The sequence below is a fragment of the Barbus barbus genome (assembly GCF_936440315.1).
Source record: "Barbus barbus genome assembly, chromosome: 2".
NCBI classification, from domain to species: Eukaryota; Metazoa; Chordata; class Actinopteri; order Cypriniformes; family Cyprinidae; genus Barbus; species Barbus barbus.
In genome coordinates, this window is record NC_136730.1 from 1388633 (window position 1) to 1409698 (window position 21066).

A 21066-nucleotide genomic window follows, 5' to 3' on the forward strand; every position below is an offset into this window, starting at 1 on the left:
GTAGGCAAAGTAATGCCACATTTCACTTCTGCCACTTTATTTATTAATTTCAGATGTGTAGAGTGAGTTTAATCTGTTTGATCCATTGCCGTTTCTCAGTTGTCACGCTTGCCGGTTTCACGATAGTTTGGGTAACACTGCATAGTGGTGAACTTCAGAACAAGCTAATGAAATACCGAACTGAGCAAAATTATGACATCGTACTGTTTGAAAAATAATATAGCGGTATTTTTCCAGTACCCTTATTGCGTAGACATACAGACTGACTATGCAAGTGAGATGTGCTCTAATAACCTCCCCTGACTCTTAGCACAAGCCATAATAAGTTTGTAAGTGACACTGTTTGTCTCGCTTCAGTTTAACCAAACATTAGACTGATGTCATCCATTGTACTAACAAATGATCCAAACTTTTCCATGATGGAGTTAATTGGAAGCATCCAGACTGCGATAATTTTACCGCCATCTTTTAATTCTTTTTTAAATACCGTAACTTTTAGCGTTTTCACTAGACTTAAAAGGTATGCACTTTTTTTGTCAGATCTGAGATTTAAAAATGGCGCTACTGGAAATGCTTCAGGACCAGACATGCGCAGTAGTGTTCCAACGCCTTTGTTATTGTTTACATCCTCGAAATGTCTATCTAAAAAAGAATGCATTTAATGTCAAATTCTGATACAGTAAACAATTTCTGTTTTATAATGTATTGGATATATTCTTAATGCTAGTCATTTTGCTTTGAGCCACATGGATATACTAGAAAGTAACAAATGACTGTGATTGGTCCATCCCCACCATAGGAAAGAAAAGTAATCTCACATTGAGTGTACTCTAAAAAAAAATCCGTAAAATTTACGGTAAAAAACTGGCTGCTGTGGTTGCCAGAAGTTTACCTTAAAAAATTACCATAGCAACGCTTTAGGGTTTACGGATTTAACTTAAATTTACAATTAAAAAATGTATTTCTTTAAATGATGTAATGTTTATATACCAACCTATTGAAGTTCTGAAATCTGTTCTGTACCCAATTGTCCTCGCTCAACATTAAGCATTTGATGATCTGAAATCGTTAGGTTGCTGGATGGAAATCTGTGACTTGTGGAATTAAGGCAGCGGGTTCGAATTTCACTCCGTTAGTTCTTATAGTTGTGATCCTATATTGAAAGCCTCTCCATTCACAATTAAGTTGCTTTCGACTGAAAATAAATCGTAAACTGCACTGCATTTGGACCAGTATTTTCAATGTACAGTATTTGAAAAATAATATTTTTTGAACATTAAAGCATGACAACATTTTCTCGTACACCAAATGCACAAAATATAATGATCTTTAAAATAGCATCATGACCCCTTTAAAAAAGAAAGAAAAAAATCCCCACATCATCTGCTTCACTGCCTGCTTTGACTAGTCAGTCATGTGTAACTCAAAGTGGAAGTACAGGGCACAACCCAAATGAGTTTCGCAACATCAGAGTGTCCCTGATACTCAAATGTGTGGCAAATGAATCCTAAAAGAGATTACAGTGAATTTTCATTTGGTTTAAAGGTGTGATTTACTGCTATATCTGCTAATATTCTAAGCAACATACTGTGACGTTGATTACAGTGGTACTGATTATAGTTGCACAGTACAAATGTGCAGCATGATTAAATTATGCATATGCTGTTATAGGATTATTGTTTTGCTGTTTGCTGACTTCATTTAAACTTGTTGTTGTTGTTGTTTTGTCATTATTGTTAGTTATTGGTTGTACTGTGATGTAAAGAGCTTTTAATTATTTGTTGATTGCCACCATTCTTGAGGTTTGTGAGTATGTTCAACCGCTTATATCTGGATATATACACTCACCTAAAGGATTATTAGGAACACCTGTTCAATTTCTCATTAATGCAATTATCTAATCAACCAATCACATGGCAGTTGCTTCAATGCATTTAGGGGTGTGGTCCTGGTCAAGACAATCTCCTGAACTCCAAACTGAATGTCAGAATGGGAAAGAAAGGTGATTTAAGCTATTTTGAGCGTGGCATGGTTGTTGGTGCCAGACGGGCCGGTCTGAGTATTTCACAATCTGCTCAGTTACTGGGATTTTCACGCACAACCATTTCTAGGGTTTACAAAGAATGGTGTGAAAAGGGAAAAACATCCAGTATGCGGCAGTCCTGTGGGCGAAAATGCCTTGTTGATGCTAGAGGTCAGAGGAGAATGGGCCGACTGATTCAAGCTGATAGAAGAGCAACTTTGACTGAAATAACCACTCGTTACAACCGAGGTATGCAGCAAAGCATTTGTGAAGCCACAACACACACAACCTTGAGGCGGATGGGCTACAACTGCAGAAGACCCCACCGGGTACCACTCATCTCCACTACAAATAGGAAAAAGAGGCTACAATTTGCACGAGCTCACCAAAATTGGACGGTTGAAGACTGGAAAAATGTTGCCTGGTCTGATGAGTCTCGATTTCTGTTGAGACATTCAGATGGTAGAGTCAGAATTTGGCGTAAACAGAATGAGAACACGGATCCATCATGTTTTGTTACCACTGTGCAGGCTGGTGGTGGTGGTGTAATGGTGTGGGGGATGTTTTCTTGGCACGCTTTAGGCCCCTTAGTGCCAATTGGGCATCGTTTAAATGCCACGGCCTACCTGAGCATTGTTTCTGACCATGTCCATCCCTTTATGACCACCACTTCCAGCAGGATAATGCACCATGTCACAAAGCTCGAATCATTTCAAATTGGTTTCTTGAACATGACAATGAGTTCACTGTACTAAAATGGCCCCCACAGTCACCAGATCTCAACCCAATAGAGCATCTTTGGGATGTGGTGGAACGGGAGCTTCGTGCCCTGGATGTGCATCCCACAAATCTCCATCAACTGCAAGATGCTATCCTATCAATATGGGCCAACATTTCTAAAGAATGCTTTCAGCACCTTGTTGAATCAATGCCACGTAAATTAAGGCAGTTCTGAAGGCGAAAGGGGGTCAAACACAGTATTAGTATGGTGTTCCTAATAATCCTTTAGGTGAGTGTATATTCCTGGATATATGGAATTATTGAAATATATTCCTGGATATACAAGTTGTTTTACAAAGCATACAAAACATAGTTTTACAAAGACTATGTTGTTTACATATCTGATGAAGTTATCCATTAAGGTTTGTCATTTGTAAATAAACACAAAATTGATAACGTTGAACCTTTTACACATTCTTTTGTCATCCAGGAAACAGAAGAAAAAGTAACTGTTGTGTCGGTTGCTGTGACAAGTATTTTTCTATTAGCAAAATAAGACAATCAGCATTGCATGAATAACAAATTTATTTGGGCTTAACAAAATATCTTTACACGGATGAGCTAAAAAACTATTGTTGAGAGAACTCAAACGTCCTACTGCATCAAGTTGCCTTATTTTTTTTACGTTTTCTCAACTATTTATATTTACAGTGTACGAATTGCCATGTGATTGTGTTGGGTTTTAAAATACGCCTAAGGTTTTACAGCGGAGTTTATTTTTTCAACACTAGGCCTTTTTCCCTGTTGTGTTTCCCATGTTACCTGTGTGTGTTTGTGGCTGATGGGTTCTTGTTCTTGCAGACGCTGTGAGAGTGCAAGCTCATCTGTTGACATCAGAAGTGTGACTGGAGTGTCTTAGAAATGCAAATCTCTGCTGGCTCTCTTTGAATGTTATTTTCAATGTAAAACATGTAAAATATGTGGAAAGATGACACACAACCTGTCTTGTCTCTGAAAAGAGCAGTTGGAGCATTTGTGTGGCATCATGAGGATTGATTTGATCTTTGTGCTGATATCAGGTGAGTTTCGTTCGTTTTGGAAATAATCATTTCCCCAAACTTTAAAACTGCAGCTTTTTAATTTATGGGTTATGCCATAAATTCCTCTGATGTTGGTTAATGGTCAAATTACACGTAAAAAAACCAAAAAAGTAAATTCTTAAAAATACATTCTAAATTCTTCATGTTCAAATATTCAAAATGTTCTGAATACAGTTGTAATTCTGTAAGATGTCCTCAGAAATGTTGGAAATTAAATGTGCAAATTAGAGCCTGACCAATATGGGTTTTTTGGGGGCCGATCCCTTCTATTAGGGAGTAAAAAAAGACCGCTATCGATATATCGGCCAATATTCTTTGTGTATATTATATTACAGTCCCAGTCAAAAGTTTGGACTATATATACATAGAATATATATACATAAACACATTATTAACAATGATAATTCAAATGTGGTGATCAAACACTTATAATGTGACACAAATATGTAATAGAGGCAGGGTATTTAACAATTTATCAATAAACTTTATTATCCAAAATGAGCCTCACATCAGTGCACTTAACAGTACACTTCACGTTACTTATTATAAATAACTTTAAAACACAAATAGAAGTGAAGAAAATAAACAAGGTAACTGTGTAGGGCAATAAACGACGGGGGCAGGTTTATGCAGGAAGCTTAGCTTTTCCAAATGTAAACATCTAAAATGAACAATATTCCCCCCCCCCACAAATTCTGTATTGTGTATTTTCTGGTAATCAAATGAACACACAGAGCATGATGATTCGTATTTAAATAGTCTTTTTGCAGTTTAATGTTCACAGACCCTTGTCTATATCAGAATTTGATTTATTCATCTCAAATATGGATTCCGTGCTTCCATCCGTATTTTTTGCATCGTGGAAATCATAGGGCCCTACTAATGTAACAAAAGGAGTATGATAAGCTCAATGTGAAAGTAAAAGACGGAGACGTTGTTGATTTACTTTATAACATTGCCTCTCACCAGCTAGGTGACAACGTAGCATTAAATCACCTTTCAACAGACTCAAGCCACCACTGCACTGCCGTCTATTGGACTGGAGAAAGATACAAACTTTTCAATCTGCTACGTTACTGAACTATGCTGTGTAAGCATGAGTGATATCATGATGTGATACGCATGAGTTCTGGGACATGGCATGGCTGATATAAACACAAGCACTGACAGCCGTTATCAGCTCCGGTGTGCCGCAGCCGCGTGCAGTGATGTGCAGATCAGCTCTAACATCTGCTGTTAAAAATGACCATCCATCATCATATCATCATGCAATACTAAGAATTAGAATCAGTGTGATGTGAGGATCAAATATAGGTGTGGGCGGGTGGCGGGCGGACAGTGTTGGGAGTAACTAGTTACATGTAACGGAATTACAAAATAAAAGTAATTGTAATCAGTTACAGTTACTAAGAAAAAATGTGTAATTAAATTACATTTAAACGGATCGAACACACACACACCGTGAACACACACCCGGAGCAGTGGGCAGCATTTATGCTGCGGCGCCCGGGGAGCAGTTGGGGGTTCGGTGTCTTGCTCAAGGGCACCTCAGTCGTGGTATTGAGGGTGGAGAGAGCGCTGGACATTCCCTCCCCCCACCTACAATCCCTGCCGGCCGGAGACTCGGACCCACAACCTTTGGATTACGAGTCCGTCTCTAACCATTAGGCCACGACTTCCCATATAGTAGAGCAGTTATGGATTTCAGATATTGTTCAGATATGTTGCAAGCCTTACACATAAATGTAAAGTAAAAATCAAAGTTAAGAATGCGCAGATAGAAGAAACTGAGAGGGAGTGTGGGGAGACTGTGAAAATTAGCAAATATTCATTTTGGAATCTGAAGCGGCACATTGCCAAAAAGCACGAGGATGTGCTACGCAATCATGGTAGTGCAGCAAAAGGTGAGCTAGTTACATATCATAGTAAATGAATAGATAAGCAGGTAGGCTAAGCTTATATTCTGTTGTGCAGAGCCCCGATCATGACATGCAGAGACAAAATCACAGCCACAAAATTAGAATAGGCCTAGTTCTCTTTTATGCTAGGCCTAAATTATGGCCATGAATTAAGAATTAATTTCCTCATTCAGTCTAAATTATGGCCTAAATTAGGCTACAAGTTAAGTAGCCTATTCATTCTCTTGTTTAGGCTTAACTGCCACGAATTCATTCGTTCGTTAATTTGTTCTTTCCCTAGTTTTAGTAGGCCTAAATTGTGGAACGAATTATTATATTTTGTAATTAATTATTAAAATGATTATTGCTTAAAATGCTGATGTCGTAGAAAAAAATTGTTAATTCGAATTATATTCAGAGCTCCGTAGTTATTAAATAATGTCAGTTAAACTGTAGACCTATAACTAAAATACAACTGTAGGGTATATAGGCCTAAATACAGAACTATATAGCACAGAAGATATTAGCCTACACCACTTAGGCCTATTAAAATATTATTTAAAAAAAACTGACCCAAACCAATAGGTAGACCTACAGAATTTAGGATAGATGTAGGCAACAGTAAATTATAATCTAATATAACGCACGCAAATTTGTTCTTTACAGAGATAAATATTTTTTTTCCCTCTCCAGCGTCCAGTTCTCCGTGTCAACTATATGGAAGAAAGAATTAGATGACGCATTTTTTAAGATGGTTTAATTGGATTATAAACCTCTGACAAAAGGTGAACGAGAGGGTATGCGTCATTATGTCAGCGTTGCCCAGCCCGGGTACACCACTTCATGCTACAGTACAGTGCGTGAAACACTGATACCAAATGCTCTTAGTGACATGGAAAGCAGACTTAGGGAGCTGTTGCTGTTAGGAGATGGCTTCGTGCTTACGCTAGACATATGGACAAACAGAAGAGGACACAGCTTTCTGGGTGTTGTGGCAAGTTTTGTTGATGAAGTGTTCAATGGTCATACTGTGTTGCTGTCCTGTGAACATCTTAAACGACACCACACAGCAGAGAATATTTTTCATAAAAATGAAGGTGTTTTAAAATACTGGAATTTACTAAGACGTGTTGTCAGTGTGGTGACTGACAGCACAAGTAACATGATAAAGTAACATGATAAAGACTTTCAACCTCCCAGGGTTTGATGAAAGTGCAGGAGAAGAGGAGGGAGAGGAAGGTGACACAGAGGATGGTCAACCTTTCCCATTCCAGACAAATTTTTTGCAGATCATGGAGAACATGACCGCCACATACATCACCGAAAACAATCTCCATATGCGATGCCCTATCCATTTACTGCAGCTCGCCCTAAAGGATGCAATAAACAGCCATGCCGATGTGGGCAATGTCATCACACGAACAGCAGAACTTGTGGAAGCTGTGAGGAAGAGCACCCTAAACACAGAGGAAGCTGATAAACTGGGTGTGCGTCCCATTCAACCATGAATCACCAGAGGGAGTAGTCAGCTCCGCATGATTGAATCTGTAAGCGTGTCATGGAGCCCCGGCCACCCTCTGCGGTTGACACGCTGGAGGAATTGATCAACACCCTCCGTGCCTCCCTCCTGCCAGCACCAGCTCCGACACCTGCCTCTGTGAGTCCCATGGCCATCCCTGCTTCCTACGCGGGTGACGCGGCTGGGTGTGGCGGCTTTCTGCTCCAAGTCTCTCTGTACATCGAGATGCAGCCGCAGAAGTTCGCCACTGAGCGCTCAAAGGTAGCTTTTCTCACTTACCTGCTGAATGGTAAGGCGTTGCTGTGGGCAAAGGCGATTTGGGACGCCCAGAGTGTAATTATAAATTCCTATGAAGCATTCACCAACCATTTCAAGGAAGTCTTCGGGGTCGCTGCGGGACGGATTTCAGTACAAGACCGTCTGCTTCGATTACGTCAGGGGGAGTCCTAAGTTGACGATTACACTCTGGAATTTTGCATGCTTGCTGCCACCAGCGGATGAAATGGGAGCCACGCTGTTGAGTGCTTATCGTCTGGGGTTGAATGCCCGCCCAGATGGCGATCTACGACGACAGCGTAGGATTGGAAAGCTTCATGCAACACGCCTCCCGCATTTCGCAACGCCTCACCGCCTGTTATGAGGACGCAGCCGTACCCCAGCTAGCCTCACCCGCCTCCGGGCCTCCAGTACCAGAACCCATGCATGTAGACTCCGCTCGTCTGCCACGCACGGAGCGTGCTCGCCGCCTCGCGGCTAGACTGTGTCTGTATTGTGCTTCCCTGGATCATTTCACCAGGGATTGCCCTGTGAGACCTCCACGCCCAGCGGTGAGTACACTCCAGATAGAGCCTGATGTTTCCGCATTATCGTTATTGCCAGTACAACTCCTCACCCCAGAATCCTCTGTTTCACATCGTGTCAGACCGGGGTCCCCAATTCATCTCCCGGGTGTGGAAGGCCTTCTTTCAACTCCTGGGGGTGACAGTCAGCTTATCTTCCGGATATCATCCCCAGACAAACGGCCAGACTGAGCGTAAGATCCAGGAGCTCGGTCGCTACCTCCGATCATACTCATCCGATCAGCACAGCTGGAGCCGATTCCTCCCTTGGGCCGAGTATGCCCAGAACTCCCTCCGACAATCCACCACCGGCCTCACCCTATTTCAGTGCATACTTGGCTTCCAGCCCCCGCTCTTACCCTGGACAGAAGAGCCCTCAGAGGTTCCAGCTGTTGACTACTGGTTCCGCGAGAGGGTATGGGACTCGGCACACATCCACCTCCAGCGGGCAGTGCGGAGGCACAAACTCTTCGCCGATGTCCAACGGTCAGAACCTCCGAGATACCAGCCAGGCGATCGGGTCTGGCTATCTACCCGGGACCTCCGCCTCCCCTGCAAGAAGCTGAGTCCCCACTACATAGGTCCCTTTACAATACAGAGGCAGGTCAACGATGTCAGCTCCAACTCCCCCCAAGGTACCGAATCCATCCCACTTTCCATGTCTCACACCTTAAACCTTTTTCCCCTTCCACCTCAGGATGCACCGAACCGGACGCACCTCCTCCTCCAGAGGTGTTGAATGGAGCCGAGGTCTATCTGGTCCATGACATTCTGGACTCACGGCGACGGGGCGCCCGGCTCGAGTACCTGGTGGACTGGGAAGGATACGGACCAGAGGAAAGATCCTGGGTGGCCCAGGATGATATCCTGGAGCTTTTGCTCCTGGAGGAATTCCATCAGAATCACCCCAATCGTCCCGCACCCAGAGGCCGTGGCCGCCCCCGTCGTCGTGTTAGGGCATCAGGAGCCGCCCCTAGGGGAGGGGGTAATGTCAGCGAGTCTCTGTCACCACAGTCACTGCAGTCATCACCACCCTCGTTTACAAGATCAGTCACCTGCTTTCTGATTCCCCGCACCTGCAACCTCCATCATATCTACTCACTCTCCACACTCCTTCCTCTTCCAGTCTACCGTTCACACCTAGAACCAAGCCAGACCTATATACTTACCGGTGTGCTTCCTTACCTCAGAGTTCCCGTTTCTCCACCGCTCCTGTTCTCCATCGCTCCCCGGATTCCTGCTAGTGATCCCAGCCCGTCAGTCAGTCACGGCAAGGCCAGCCATCAGCACCTAGTCACGTTGGGCTTCACTCACGCAATCGTCCTGGTTTCTCTCCTCAGTTCCTTAAATGGAAGAACGTTGTTTGACCACATTCCTCTGTGTCTCCTATCCTGTGTCGTGACACCAGGTGTATTTTTTGAAGATCTATGCACATTTTATCTTTTGTGTGTGCATTTGTCTTTCAGTGAGCCTGTTTTCAGTGTTCAATTGCACAACAACGGCAGCTATTTTCACAGAAATAAAGTTAACGAAAATCAAATACACTTTTTCAAGTTTTGCATTTTAGGTAGGTTTGCTAAGGTGCTTAACAATATGTTTTTAGATTCATATATTTAATACATTTTAATTAATGCATTACAATTAATAAATTTAAGAAGAATGTAAGAATTTCGCTCTGAAACATAATTGATATTTATCGAAATGCTTAATTTTAGACAATTATCCAATAATTTAAATACAAACAGAAAACAATTAGGCCTACTAGAGAAAGTTTATGTTGGAGCAGGATCTGAGCTGGAATTGGTTTACCGGCGAGCGTGAGCGGAATATTAACGGGGCGCTTGCTTGTGCGGTTAACGTAGCGCTTGGCTCACATGCTCTGTACACTTAGATGTTCTTACGTTTATCTTAAGAAGTACTTTTAAGCATAAAATTAGTGTGCAAAAATAGATCACTTTAAGTACATTATGGAAGTGTACGTTTTTCACCTGGGATGGTTGATCTAAAGAAAATTCTAATGGACTTTTGCTACTTTTAACTTTGCCAATGCATTCTGAATTTGATATTTCAACATTATAAATAACATGCCATAAACAGATTATTGTCTCTCTCTGCAGCTCTGAGCTCCAGTGTAAACTCTTATGTGTTTTACCTGGTGTCTGAGAAAATGAACTGGACCGATGCTCAGACGTACTGCAGACAGCATTACACCGATCTCGCCACCTTTAATAACCAGACAGACATCAATGATCTGTTACAATCTCTACCCAGTGGTTTCAGCAGTATGATGTGGATTGGACTCTATCGGAGGGATGAGTATACTCCGTGGGTCTGGGTCTGGTCCGATGGGAGCAAATCCCTCTTCACACCGTGGCATTCTTCACAGCCAAACAATGCTGGTGGCCAACAGTACTGTGTGAGCATGTCTAATGGATACTGGAACGATTGGTGGTGTACAAATAAATTACCATTCATTTGCTACACTGGTAAGTTGTGTACAGTACAGTAAATGCCTAACCATTTAATTTCATTTAACCACCCAGCGGAACTGAAAACCAGGCATGTTGCTTGTCATATTGTTTAATTGAGTTCTTTTCATGGCTGAGACACTGATTGAACGATTACATGCGACGCAAAATGTTCATGTTTATTCCATGCCATAACTAGCAAATAGGAAGAACTTGTCACACCACAAGAGCATCAAAATGACAAAGGCGTAGTTACCTCTTTTGAAGTTTTTTTTTATTCCGTTGCAGAAAAAAAAAAAAAAAACTCAATTGTACGAAAAAAGTCAGAATTTTGAGTTTATATCTCGCAATTGAGTTTATCTCTCGTAATTCTGTGAATTCCATTAAAGTTTTCCTCAGAATTGCGAGGGGAAAAGTCAAACTTTTAGAAGTTCCCTCCAAACTCCCATGTGGGAAAATAGGAAGACTTGAAATGCAAAAATAAATAGGAAGAACTTGTCACACTACAAGACCATCAAAACGACATTAGTTTTTTTGAATTCCCTGATGAAATTAAATTTGAATTTGAAAGATGAGGTTGTGTTTTTATGGAAAGCAGCAAAACACAAAGCTTCCTGCGATTATTGGATGGCTACATAATCCCTTACATACATTATGGTTTTATTGTAGCTAAGCATGGTTTTTGTATTGACTACAATTTGTGTAACCACAGTTTTACTACCAATGCATGATTTACTCTTTGGTTAGTGTAATAAAACCTTGGTCAATCTGTGGATACCCAGGTTTAAGTTTTATTCACGCATCAAAAAGATAGATTTTGGGATGTTTGCAAAACTAGGAGTTTTTAAGCTACGTTCCATGCAGGGCTTAAAACAAAGCCTTTTGAAACTATACTTTTTAACTGAATAAATTTGATTGGCTTCATGATTAACAGACGCATGATGTTTTAAAAATTATATATATATTTTCTTAATAAAATCAAATACAAATGGTTAATAATAGGGGTGTAACGGTATTAGTACTGAACATTTTCACTACAGGTTTCTCGGTTCGGTACGCATGTTCATTGTAAAAACAAATACACTTATTCAGTTAAAAAGTATGTATGTTTTAAAACATGGCTAGATATGGAACAAGCAATATTCAGTTGAAATGTTTGAGATTGAAACATGTTGTATTTATTGATGATAAATGTATAACGCTGCTTGTGTATTTAATAACACGTTCAGTCATTCAGTTTATTAGCACTATTACGGAAATCTGAGGTTTCATTTCTGTATGACTGACGGTAATTATGCATCGCATCAAATTTAGTTCATGTTAAAACTGTAATCCAAGTGGATGGACAGTTTCTATGCAATTCAAATACATATTTGAGGATATATAACGATGATCCAAAATGCAGATGATAGCTGTAGAGTATATTTTGCTAAAGACACATTTATAAAGAAGAAACAATAAATAGTAGACTGAATAATTAAAAAAAAAAAAAAGTTTGAAAGTTGTTTGTCACCTATACTGAATATATGTTGTTATTGGCCTGAGTGCTTCATTATGTGTGTCTCTTACAGAGAAAAAGAGACAGATGGTGAGACTGGAGGTAAAATCAAGCCAAAATGTGAATGATCCAGTACTGAAGAGTACCATTTTGGCAAAGGTGCGTTTAATATACTGTAATGTACTTTTTTGTTGATTTTGATCGTCCTTATTTGTAATTCGCTTTGGATAAATGCGTCTGCTAAATGACTAAATGTATATAATGACTATAAACTTAAGAAGAGTATTGAGTAATAGATGTCTGTTTCTGTCCTGCAGTTAGAGCAGATACTGAAGGAAAATGGTCTGGCAGATGCTAAGGCCTCGTGGAGGAAGTTTTCTGGGGAAAATGTCTTTCACAAGATGTGGTATCAGAAGAGTGATGCTTCGAATGCATCCTGCAAGAAAACCACGAACTGATCGTCTCATAATAGCATTTGTTGTGTCATTTTAGATGCTTTTAGAAAACGTGGGTCACTGAGACATCGGTAGATGGAGCTTTATATGCACTTCTGTACTATTAGGCTATTTTTGTGTTAAATGCCAAAATACAATTATTTGGAAATTTTATATAATAACACAATCGCCCTTGCATCTTATACTGACTATCCTTTTAGCCACATTTTGAATGCTTCTTTTGCATTGTAAGAGTTAGTTTTTGAATGTTGTACGTGTCTAAGCTGGAAAAAACAAACATTCAAAATAAATGTAAACTGGAAAGCAAGATGACACCTGTAGGTCAACACCTGTCCTGTAGGGGGAGCTCAATAAAACAACAACAAGAAAACGACTTCTTGATATGCAATTATGTAAGAGCTACACCAGGGGTCGCCAGCCTTTTCGGCATGACATGCCATTTTTAATTTTTCTGGTTAACCACTGTGCCAACCCCCCCACTCCTTTCTAATTTTAAATTTTTAAATGCAAGCATGTTTTTCTAGTACATGAGCATATTTAAAACATTTGATTTTCATGCAAATAGTTTCTGATGCATTTTTTTCATAAATGCTTTTTTTAAATTCTCAAAAGTTTCTTTAATAACAGATATTTAGTGTGACTGTACTGAAAACCACTGTATGTGTGTGTGCATTAAATCCGTTCTGGTTAATCACCATTCTATATTAATACACTGCTTTAATTGAAACGCACGCACCACTAGCGGCACTAAAATCATTTGGTTATGGTTATAACCTTGGTTTCTTTGAGGGAGATGAGTGAGACATCTCACTATGGGATGTATATATTCTTTTTTTTTGTGTGATTCCAGCACTGCCTGTACCAAAGCAGACTTATAAAATCTCACAAACGTATGTGGAGAGGCCCAGTCAGCTGCCGCACACACATCTTCAATAGAGATGCCCTTAAATATAGCCCAAGACGCAGCCATTCCCTCCTGTAGCTGACCTTTCACTGAATAGGCCAGCTTTATAGCCTCCACTATCCAGTGAGATAGTCGCTCCAAGGGTTCAAAAGGGGCTTCCCTGAAAGCCTCCAGGACCAGGGACAGATCCCATGTTGGTAACATAGGTCTGGTAATTGGTCTCAGACGGCGCACACCCTTCAGAAATCTACTTACGATAGAATGCTTTCCTACTGTTTCACCATTAAATCCCATATGACATGATGAAATGGCTGCCAGGTACACCTTGATTGTGGAGAAGGCTTTGCTGCCTTCTAGTATCTCCTGAAGGAAGGTAAGAATGCCCAACACTGATGAAAGAAATGGTAGCTTCTGTCTTTGCTGACACCATGTCTCCAACCTTTTCCATTTTGCCTAATACAGAGATCTGGTAGTCCACCCTAGCACTCTGAATGGCCAATCAGAGTGGAAGAGAGGCGGGACTACTGACTGTACTACGGCTGAACAAACATGGAGAGGTTAATATTACTTGTCTCTGAGTATTTATTTCTTTACTAGATCGAATTGCCGGACTACCATAATATTATTATGAAATATAATGTTTGGAGAAACATTTAATTTGTGATGCCTCTGCCATTACTTCAGCAGATTCTGTATCATAGCAACCACAGCATCTCAATGGGAAAAAACCCTGCACTCTCAAACGCTCACAGCCGAGCGTTTTCAGCAGAGCCCCTGGCGTTGTCAGCTGGCAAAAAAACGCTTTGGTGGACACGCGGCCTAAAACATATTTGGGACAGTTTTGGCAAAGATATGGCACAGTGAGAACTGGCTAATGTGGCTGTGATCCTAACTTGTCCCACATTTGACATGGCAACTATGCCCCATATATTATAAAGCAGATGAGGGCCACTTCTTGTTTGGATGTTTCACTTGACACTGGCTAATTGAAAAGGAAGTTTGAAATTGTAAATATGGCCTAATAGAATTTGTCTACTTTTAGTAGGAGGCAACACAGTTAACTGATGCAGGATGATCTGGATATGAGTCTTAAGAAGGCTACATACCCACCCAGACCAGTGTCAGCCCAGATCCGGCCCACATCTGGCCTGCATGGATTTCACATGGATCTATGCTGCTGTCTGGGCAGCAAATAATTTTTTTGGAACATGCTTTTAATGGCAGTTTTTATATGTGTACTGTGTAGCATAAAAACAGATGTGCACTATAATGATAGCTCTTACAGTCAAGGTTTCTGTTAAAGGTGCCATAGAATTAAAAAAGGGTCTTTACCTAGGCATAGTTAAAGGAACACTCCACTTTTTTTGGAAATAGGCTAAATTTTACAACTCCCCTAGAGTTAAACAGTTGAGTTTTACCGTTTTTGATCTCCGGGTCTGGCGGTAGCACTTTTAGCTTAGCTTACAGCTTACCTGTTGTGTGTGAATGAGCATATGCTGATACGGACTCAATCTACCATAAGTGATGCAAACTATTATATGATTAATAAACAAATACAATTATTGAAAAAATTATTAATGGAAATGCATTTGATTCTTTTAAGATAAGGCAATACAACATTTTAATGTAAAGTAGCAGCCACAGTAAAAAACACTAATAACTTCACGTTTGACAGAATCAGAAACGGTTTTAAACGTACAACCCCAGTTCCAGAGACGTCTTGTAAAATGCAATAATATCAAGAATCTGTGATTTGTTCATTCTCTTTAACTTATTTAATTGATAAAAGTACAAAGAAAAGATTTCCAAAGTTTCCACTGACCAACATAAATGTAAATATGAACATTATTATTTATTTTTTGACGGCTACAACACAATCTTTTCTTTGTCAGAAATGAGCGATCTGAAAGAAATATACTATATTTTAGTGCCATAATGTTTTTAATGTATTATTTAGTATTTTATGGTACTAAATTATATTTATGCAGTAGTTATAATCCATTTATTACTTTTGGCTACTTTTTGAGCACAGATCTGAAAATGAAGTTTTAGATTTAAGTTTGGTGTCTGTTTAAAGTTTGCAAGTTAAACATGTTTTACTCTAGAGTTGTGGCTTTGATTTTCATTTCCAGTTTTAAACAAGTTGTGTTACAAATTCGAGGTTGATATTACAAAAAATGAGCTTTCAGTAAGATTTAGTTTGACTGCAATCAGAACAAGTGTGACTGTTTGTCGGGAACATTTAACCTTATTAAACCATGTCTTTTATTTATGCATGTATGTATGGTTGCATGTGTGTGTTCACATAGCAAGTGGCAAAACCTTCACCATTTTATACCATTTCGATGAAGTAAAAAAAAAAAAAAGCTAAATTTTTCAGTCAAAAATGACCAAAGAGCACTGGAGGTTATTTAGCATTGATGGCGACTGATAGCTTTTACTATCCTGCAGCATGTCAGCTTGTGTTGTGTAAGAAATATGAATTATAAATGACATCCAGATACACACGACTGATGCTTCATGTGTTTGTAATTTAATAAAAAGACATGACAGTCTGAAATGCAAAGGTTTTTCTTTGCAGTGTGACATTAAGCTCTGTATTTGTCAAGATATCATCTCTCTAAAATCTGATATACCTTTACAACAGCATTAAGAAAACAACTTTAAAACGTAGTACTTTCATATAAGTCATATTTACAGAATGTACATCATCATCACGCAGTGAAACACTCTACTGGCTAATATCATGTTACGATACGTCACTGTACACAGATCAGAGATCAGACCACTGTACAGGAGAGGGATTTCACCAAAGACAACACGCACTTGTGTTCGGATTGGCACAGGCGAGCAAAATAACGTCCAACAGAATGAAACGCGACTGATCCCAAACTCAATGATCCCGAATCACGAGTGATGCTGCATAGAAACGAGTGAATGTGACTGGGTTTAATATCAGCTGCAGCCGGACGAGATCAATATAAAACCAGTAACACAACAAAAGAGAAGGCAAACAACACTTCAGAATACACACAGATCAATCTCACAAACAGATCCAGATCATAGATCACTTTTGCATGAAGAACACTGGGATTTTGTGTTTTGGTGCTATTTTTTTAGACATTTAAGAACTTCTTAGCTACAAATATTATTCATGTAAAGCAAAACAAATTAAAATATTCTGGAAAAAAATAAATTAAAATGGCAAAATATTTGTACACTAGGGCACTATTTCCTGTATTTCCTCTGCTTATGTAAATAAAGCCAAAGTATTACAGTAATGAGAATGTAAAGAGAACCACTACTGATAATGACAAATATAAAACACAGAAAGTAAAATGTCAAGAAGTTATTTTGTTTTCTATATTATTCTACAGCAAAGATGATTTTGTTAATTTGAAGTAAACCAATGGTTACCTAAGAACTTTCTTAAAAAAAAGTTTTTTTTATTTGAGGAAAAAAGATAAAAATGTAATTGCAACTTTTTATCTCACATTTATGATTTTTTTTTGCCCGAAAACAAAACAAAAGACAAAACAAGTCACCCATTAAATTGTTTTATCATGTAGCACAGAAAAGCCCTGCTGATATTACTGGTAATGCAAAAAGAAAACAGAAAGCAAAGCAAAGAGGTTCTGTTGACCTGAGTGTGACCCGGATGTGTTGTTTGTGAGATTGAGCGGATCTCCAGATGCAGACTGACGTCTGTCGAACACAGACTCCAGACGCGTGAGGTCAGACCGACCTCCAGCTTCCAGAAAGAAACGCTGGTCCCAAATAATCCAACACGGTTTACACCGCTCCAGAAAACCAGTCCGGATCCATCAGAGCCCAACTCCACAGAGAATGACGTCAGTCGCGTAAAAACAGTCCGTACAGAGAGAGAGAGAGCGTCACCAAACCTGCTTCAGTTCATCACCGCTGCGTTTCTGAAGAGTCTGAAGACCGGTGTGTGAAACCTCAGTTTGACAGAGAAACGGTCCGAGAAACACACACACGGGGGAATGTGGGAAGTGTGTGTGTGTGATTGCACTGTGCGCTAGCTTAGAAGAACAGTTATTACACGAAATACAACACCGTTCTGTCATCTGTACGTGTGTGTGTGTGTGTGTGTGTATACATGTGTGTCTCTGTGAGTGAGTGAGTGTGTGTGTGTGTGTGTGTGTGTGTGTGTGTATACATGTGTGTCTCTGTGAGTGAGTGAGTGTGTGTGTGTGTGTGTGTGTGTGTGTGTGTGTATACATGTGTGTCTCTGTGAGTGTGTGTGTGTGTGTGTGTGTGTGTATACATGTGTGTCTCTGTGAGTACATGTGTGTCTCTGTGAGTGAGAGTGTGTGTGTGTACATGTGTCTCTGTGTGTGTGTGTGTGTGTGTGTGTGCATGTGTCTCTGTGAGTGTGTGTCCCTGTGTGAGTGTGTGTGTCCCTGTGAGTGTGTGTGTGTCTCTGTGAGTGTGTCTGTGTGTGTGTGTGTGTGTGTGTGCATGTCTGTGTGTGTGTGTGCCTCTCTGTGTGTGTGTGTGTGTGTGTGTGTGTGTGTGTGCGTGCGTGTCTCTCTCTCTCTGTGTGTGTGTGAGTGTGTGTCTCTGTGAGTGTGTGTGTCTCTGTGAGTGTGTGTGTGTGTGTCCCTGTGAGTGTGTGTGTGTGTGTGTGTGTGTCTGTGAGTGTGTGTGTGTGTGTCTCTGTGAGTGTGTGTGTGTCTCTGTGAGTGTGTGTGTGTCCCTGTGAGTGTGTGTGTGTGTGTGTGTGTGTCTCTGTGAGTGTGTGTGTGTGTGTGTCTCTGTGAGTGTGTGTGTGTGTGTCTCTGTGAGTGTGTGTGTGTCTCTGTGAGTGTGTGTGTGTCTCTGTGAGTGTGTGTTACTGTGGTCAGCTGACGGCGGGGGCCGTGTTCCCGTCTCTGCGTCCCTGTTTCTTCAGCAGCTGGATGCGGTTGTGGCAGTAGAACTTGATGGCTCTCCAGTCGCGCTGGTTGCTGACAAGCAGAGGGCAGAGCTGCAGGCATCTCTCACAGTCCGCTTTCGCAGGAACACGCAGCTCCATGATGTTCCTCTTCAGGTGCGTCTCCACCGCCACGCGCTCCGCCTCCGACCACGGCCGCTTCAGTACGCCGCGCTTCCCTGACACACACAACACCATCAACACCATTAACACACACAACACCATTAACACCATCAACACCATTAACACACACAACACCATTAACACACACAACACCATCAACACCATTAACACACACAACACCATCAACACACACAACACCATTAACACACACAACACCATTAACACACACAACACCATTAACACCATCAACACCATTAACACCATCAACACCATTAACACCATCAACACCATTAACACCATCAACACCATCAACACACACAACACCATCAACACACACAACACCATCAACACACACAACACCATTAACACACACAACACCATTAACACACACAACACCATTAACACCATTAACACACACAACACCATTAACACCATCAACACCATCAACACACACAACACCATCAACACACACAACACCATCAACACACACAACACCATTAACACACACAACACCATTAACACACACAACACCATTAACACCATCAACACCATTAACACACACAACACCATTAACACCATCAACACCATTAACACACACAACACCATTAACACCATCAACACCATTAACACAGACAACACCATTAACACCATCAACACCATTAACACCCACAACACCATTAACACACACAACACCATTAACACCATCAACACCATTAACACACACAACACCATTAACACCATCAACACCATTAACACACACAACACCATCAACACACACAACACCATCAACACACACAACACCATTAACACACACAACACCATTAACACACACAACACCATTAACACCATCAACACCATTAACACACACAACACCATTAACACACACAACACCATTAACACCATCAACACCATTAACACACACAACACCATTAACACCATCAACACCATTAACACAGACAACACCATTAACACCATCAACACCATTAACACCCACAACACCATTAACACACACAACACCATTAACACTATCAACACCATTAACACCATCAACACATCAACACCATTAACACCATCAACACCATTAACACACACAACACCATCAACACACACAACACCATTAACACACACAACACCATTAACACACACAACACCATCAACACCATTAACACATCAACACCATTAACACACACAACACCATTAACACACACAACACCATTAACACCATCAACACCATTAACACACACAACACCATCAACACACACAACACCATTAACACACACAACACCATCAACACCATTAACACACACAACACCATTAACACCATTAACACATCAACACCATTAACACACACAACACCATTAACACACACAACACCATTAACACACACAACACCATTAACACCATTAACACCATTAACACATCAACACCATTAACACACACAACACCATTAACACACACAACACCATTAACACCATCAACACCATTAACACACACAACACCATTAACACACACAACACCATCAACACACACAACACCATCAACACACACAACACCATTAACACACACAACACCATCAACACCATTAACACATCAACACCATTAACACACACAACACCATTAACACCATTAACACATCAACACCATTAACACACACAACACCATTAACACACACAACACCATTAACACCATCAACACCATTAACACACACAACACCATCAACACACACAACACCATTAACACACACAACACCATCAACACCATTAACACACACAACACCATCAACACACACAACACCATTAACACACACAACACCATCAACACCATTAACACATCAACACCATTAACACATCAACACCATTAACACACACAACACACACAACACCATCAACACACACAACACCATCAACACACACAACACCATTAACACACACAACACCATCAACACCATTAACACACACAACACCATCAACACACACAACACCATTAACACACACAACACCATCAACACCATTAACACATCAACACCATTAACACACACAACACCATTAACACCATCAACACCATTAACACCATCAACACCATTAACACCATCAACACCATTAACACACACAACACCATTAACACATCAACACCATTAACACACACAACACCATTAACACACACAACACCATCAACACACACAACACCATTAACACACACAACACCATCAACACCATTAACACATCAACACCATTAACACACACAACACCATTAACACACACAACACCATTAACACCATCAACACCATTAACACACACAACACCATCAACACACACAACACCATTAACACACACAACACCATCAACACCATTAACACACACAACACCATCAACACACACAACACCATTAACACCATTAACACATCAACACCATTAACACACACAACACCATTAACACACACAACACCATTAACACACACAACACCATTAACACCATTAACACATCAACACCATTAACACACACAACACCATTAACACACACAACACCATTAACACACACAACACCATTAACACCATCAACACCATTAACACCATCAACACCATT

General features: G+C 40.4%; 2 protein-coding genes across 3 annotated transcripts in view; one reads left to right on the top strand and one right to left on the bottom strand.

Moving 5' to 3' along the window:
* Nucleotides 1–21066, bottom strand: part of LOC306888467 (uncharacterized protein) — a 39718-nt gene that overhangs the window by 636 nt on the left and 18016 nt on the right. Inside the window, exon 9 of one of the 2 annotated variants that reach the window (XM_079446795.1) lies at nt 18284–18539. In XM_079446795.1, coding sequence (XP_079302921.1) covers nt 18289–18539 — 251 coding nt within the window. In that variant the 3' untranslated portion in view covers nt 18284–18288. Of the gene's footprint in view, nt 1–18104; nt 18540–21066 lie in introns of those variants that run through there. The other variant, XM_079446794.1, reaches the window with a different exon arrangement.
* Nucleotides 3770–14401, top strand: LOC306888487 (C-type lectin galactose-binding isoform-like). The gene is made up of 4 exons (XM_079446825.1): nt 3770–3822; nt 10217–10585; nt 12139–12224; nt 12383–14401. Exons 1-4 carry the CDS (start codon nt 3789–3791, stop codon nt 12521–12523), a joined length of 630 nt encoding a protein of 209 aa, XP_079302951.1. The 5' UTR covers nt 3770–3788; the 3' UTR covers nt 12524–14401.

Bases quoted from the DNA above. Each gene is read 5' to 3' on its own strand.
- LOC306888487 (XM_079446825.1), top strand. From the start codon at position 3,789: ATGAGGATTGATTTGATCTTTGTGCTGATATCAG. The intron at 10,586-12,138 runs GTAAGTTGTGTA...TGTCTCTTACAG, and splicing joins ACCATTCATTTGCTACACTG to AGAAAAAGAGACAGATGGTG. The intron at 12,225-12,382 runs GTGCGTTTAATA...TCTGTCCTGCAG, and splicing joins AGAGTACCATTTTGGCAAAG to TTAGAGCAGATACTGAAGGA.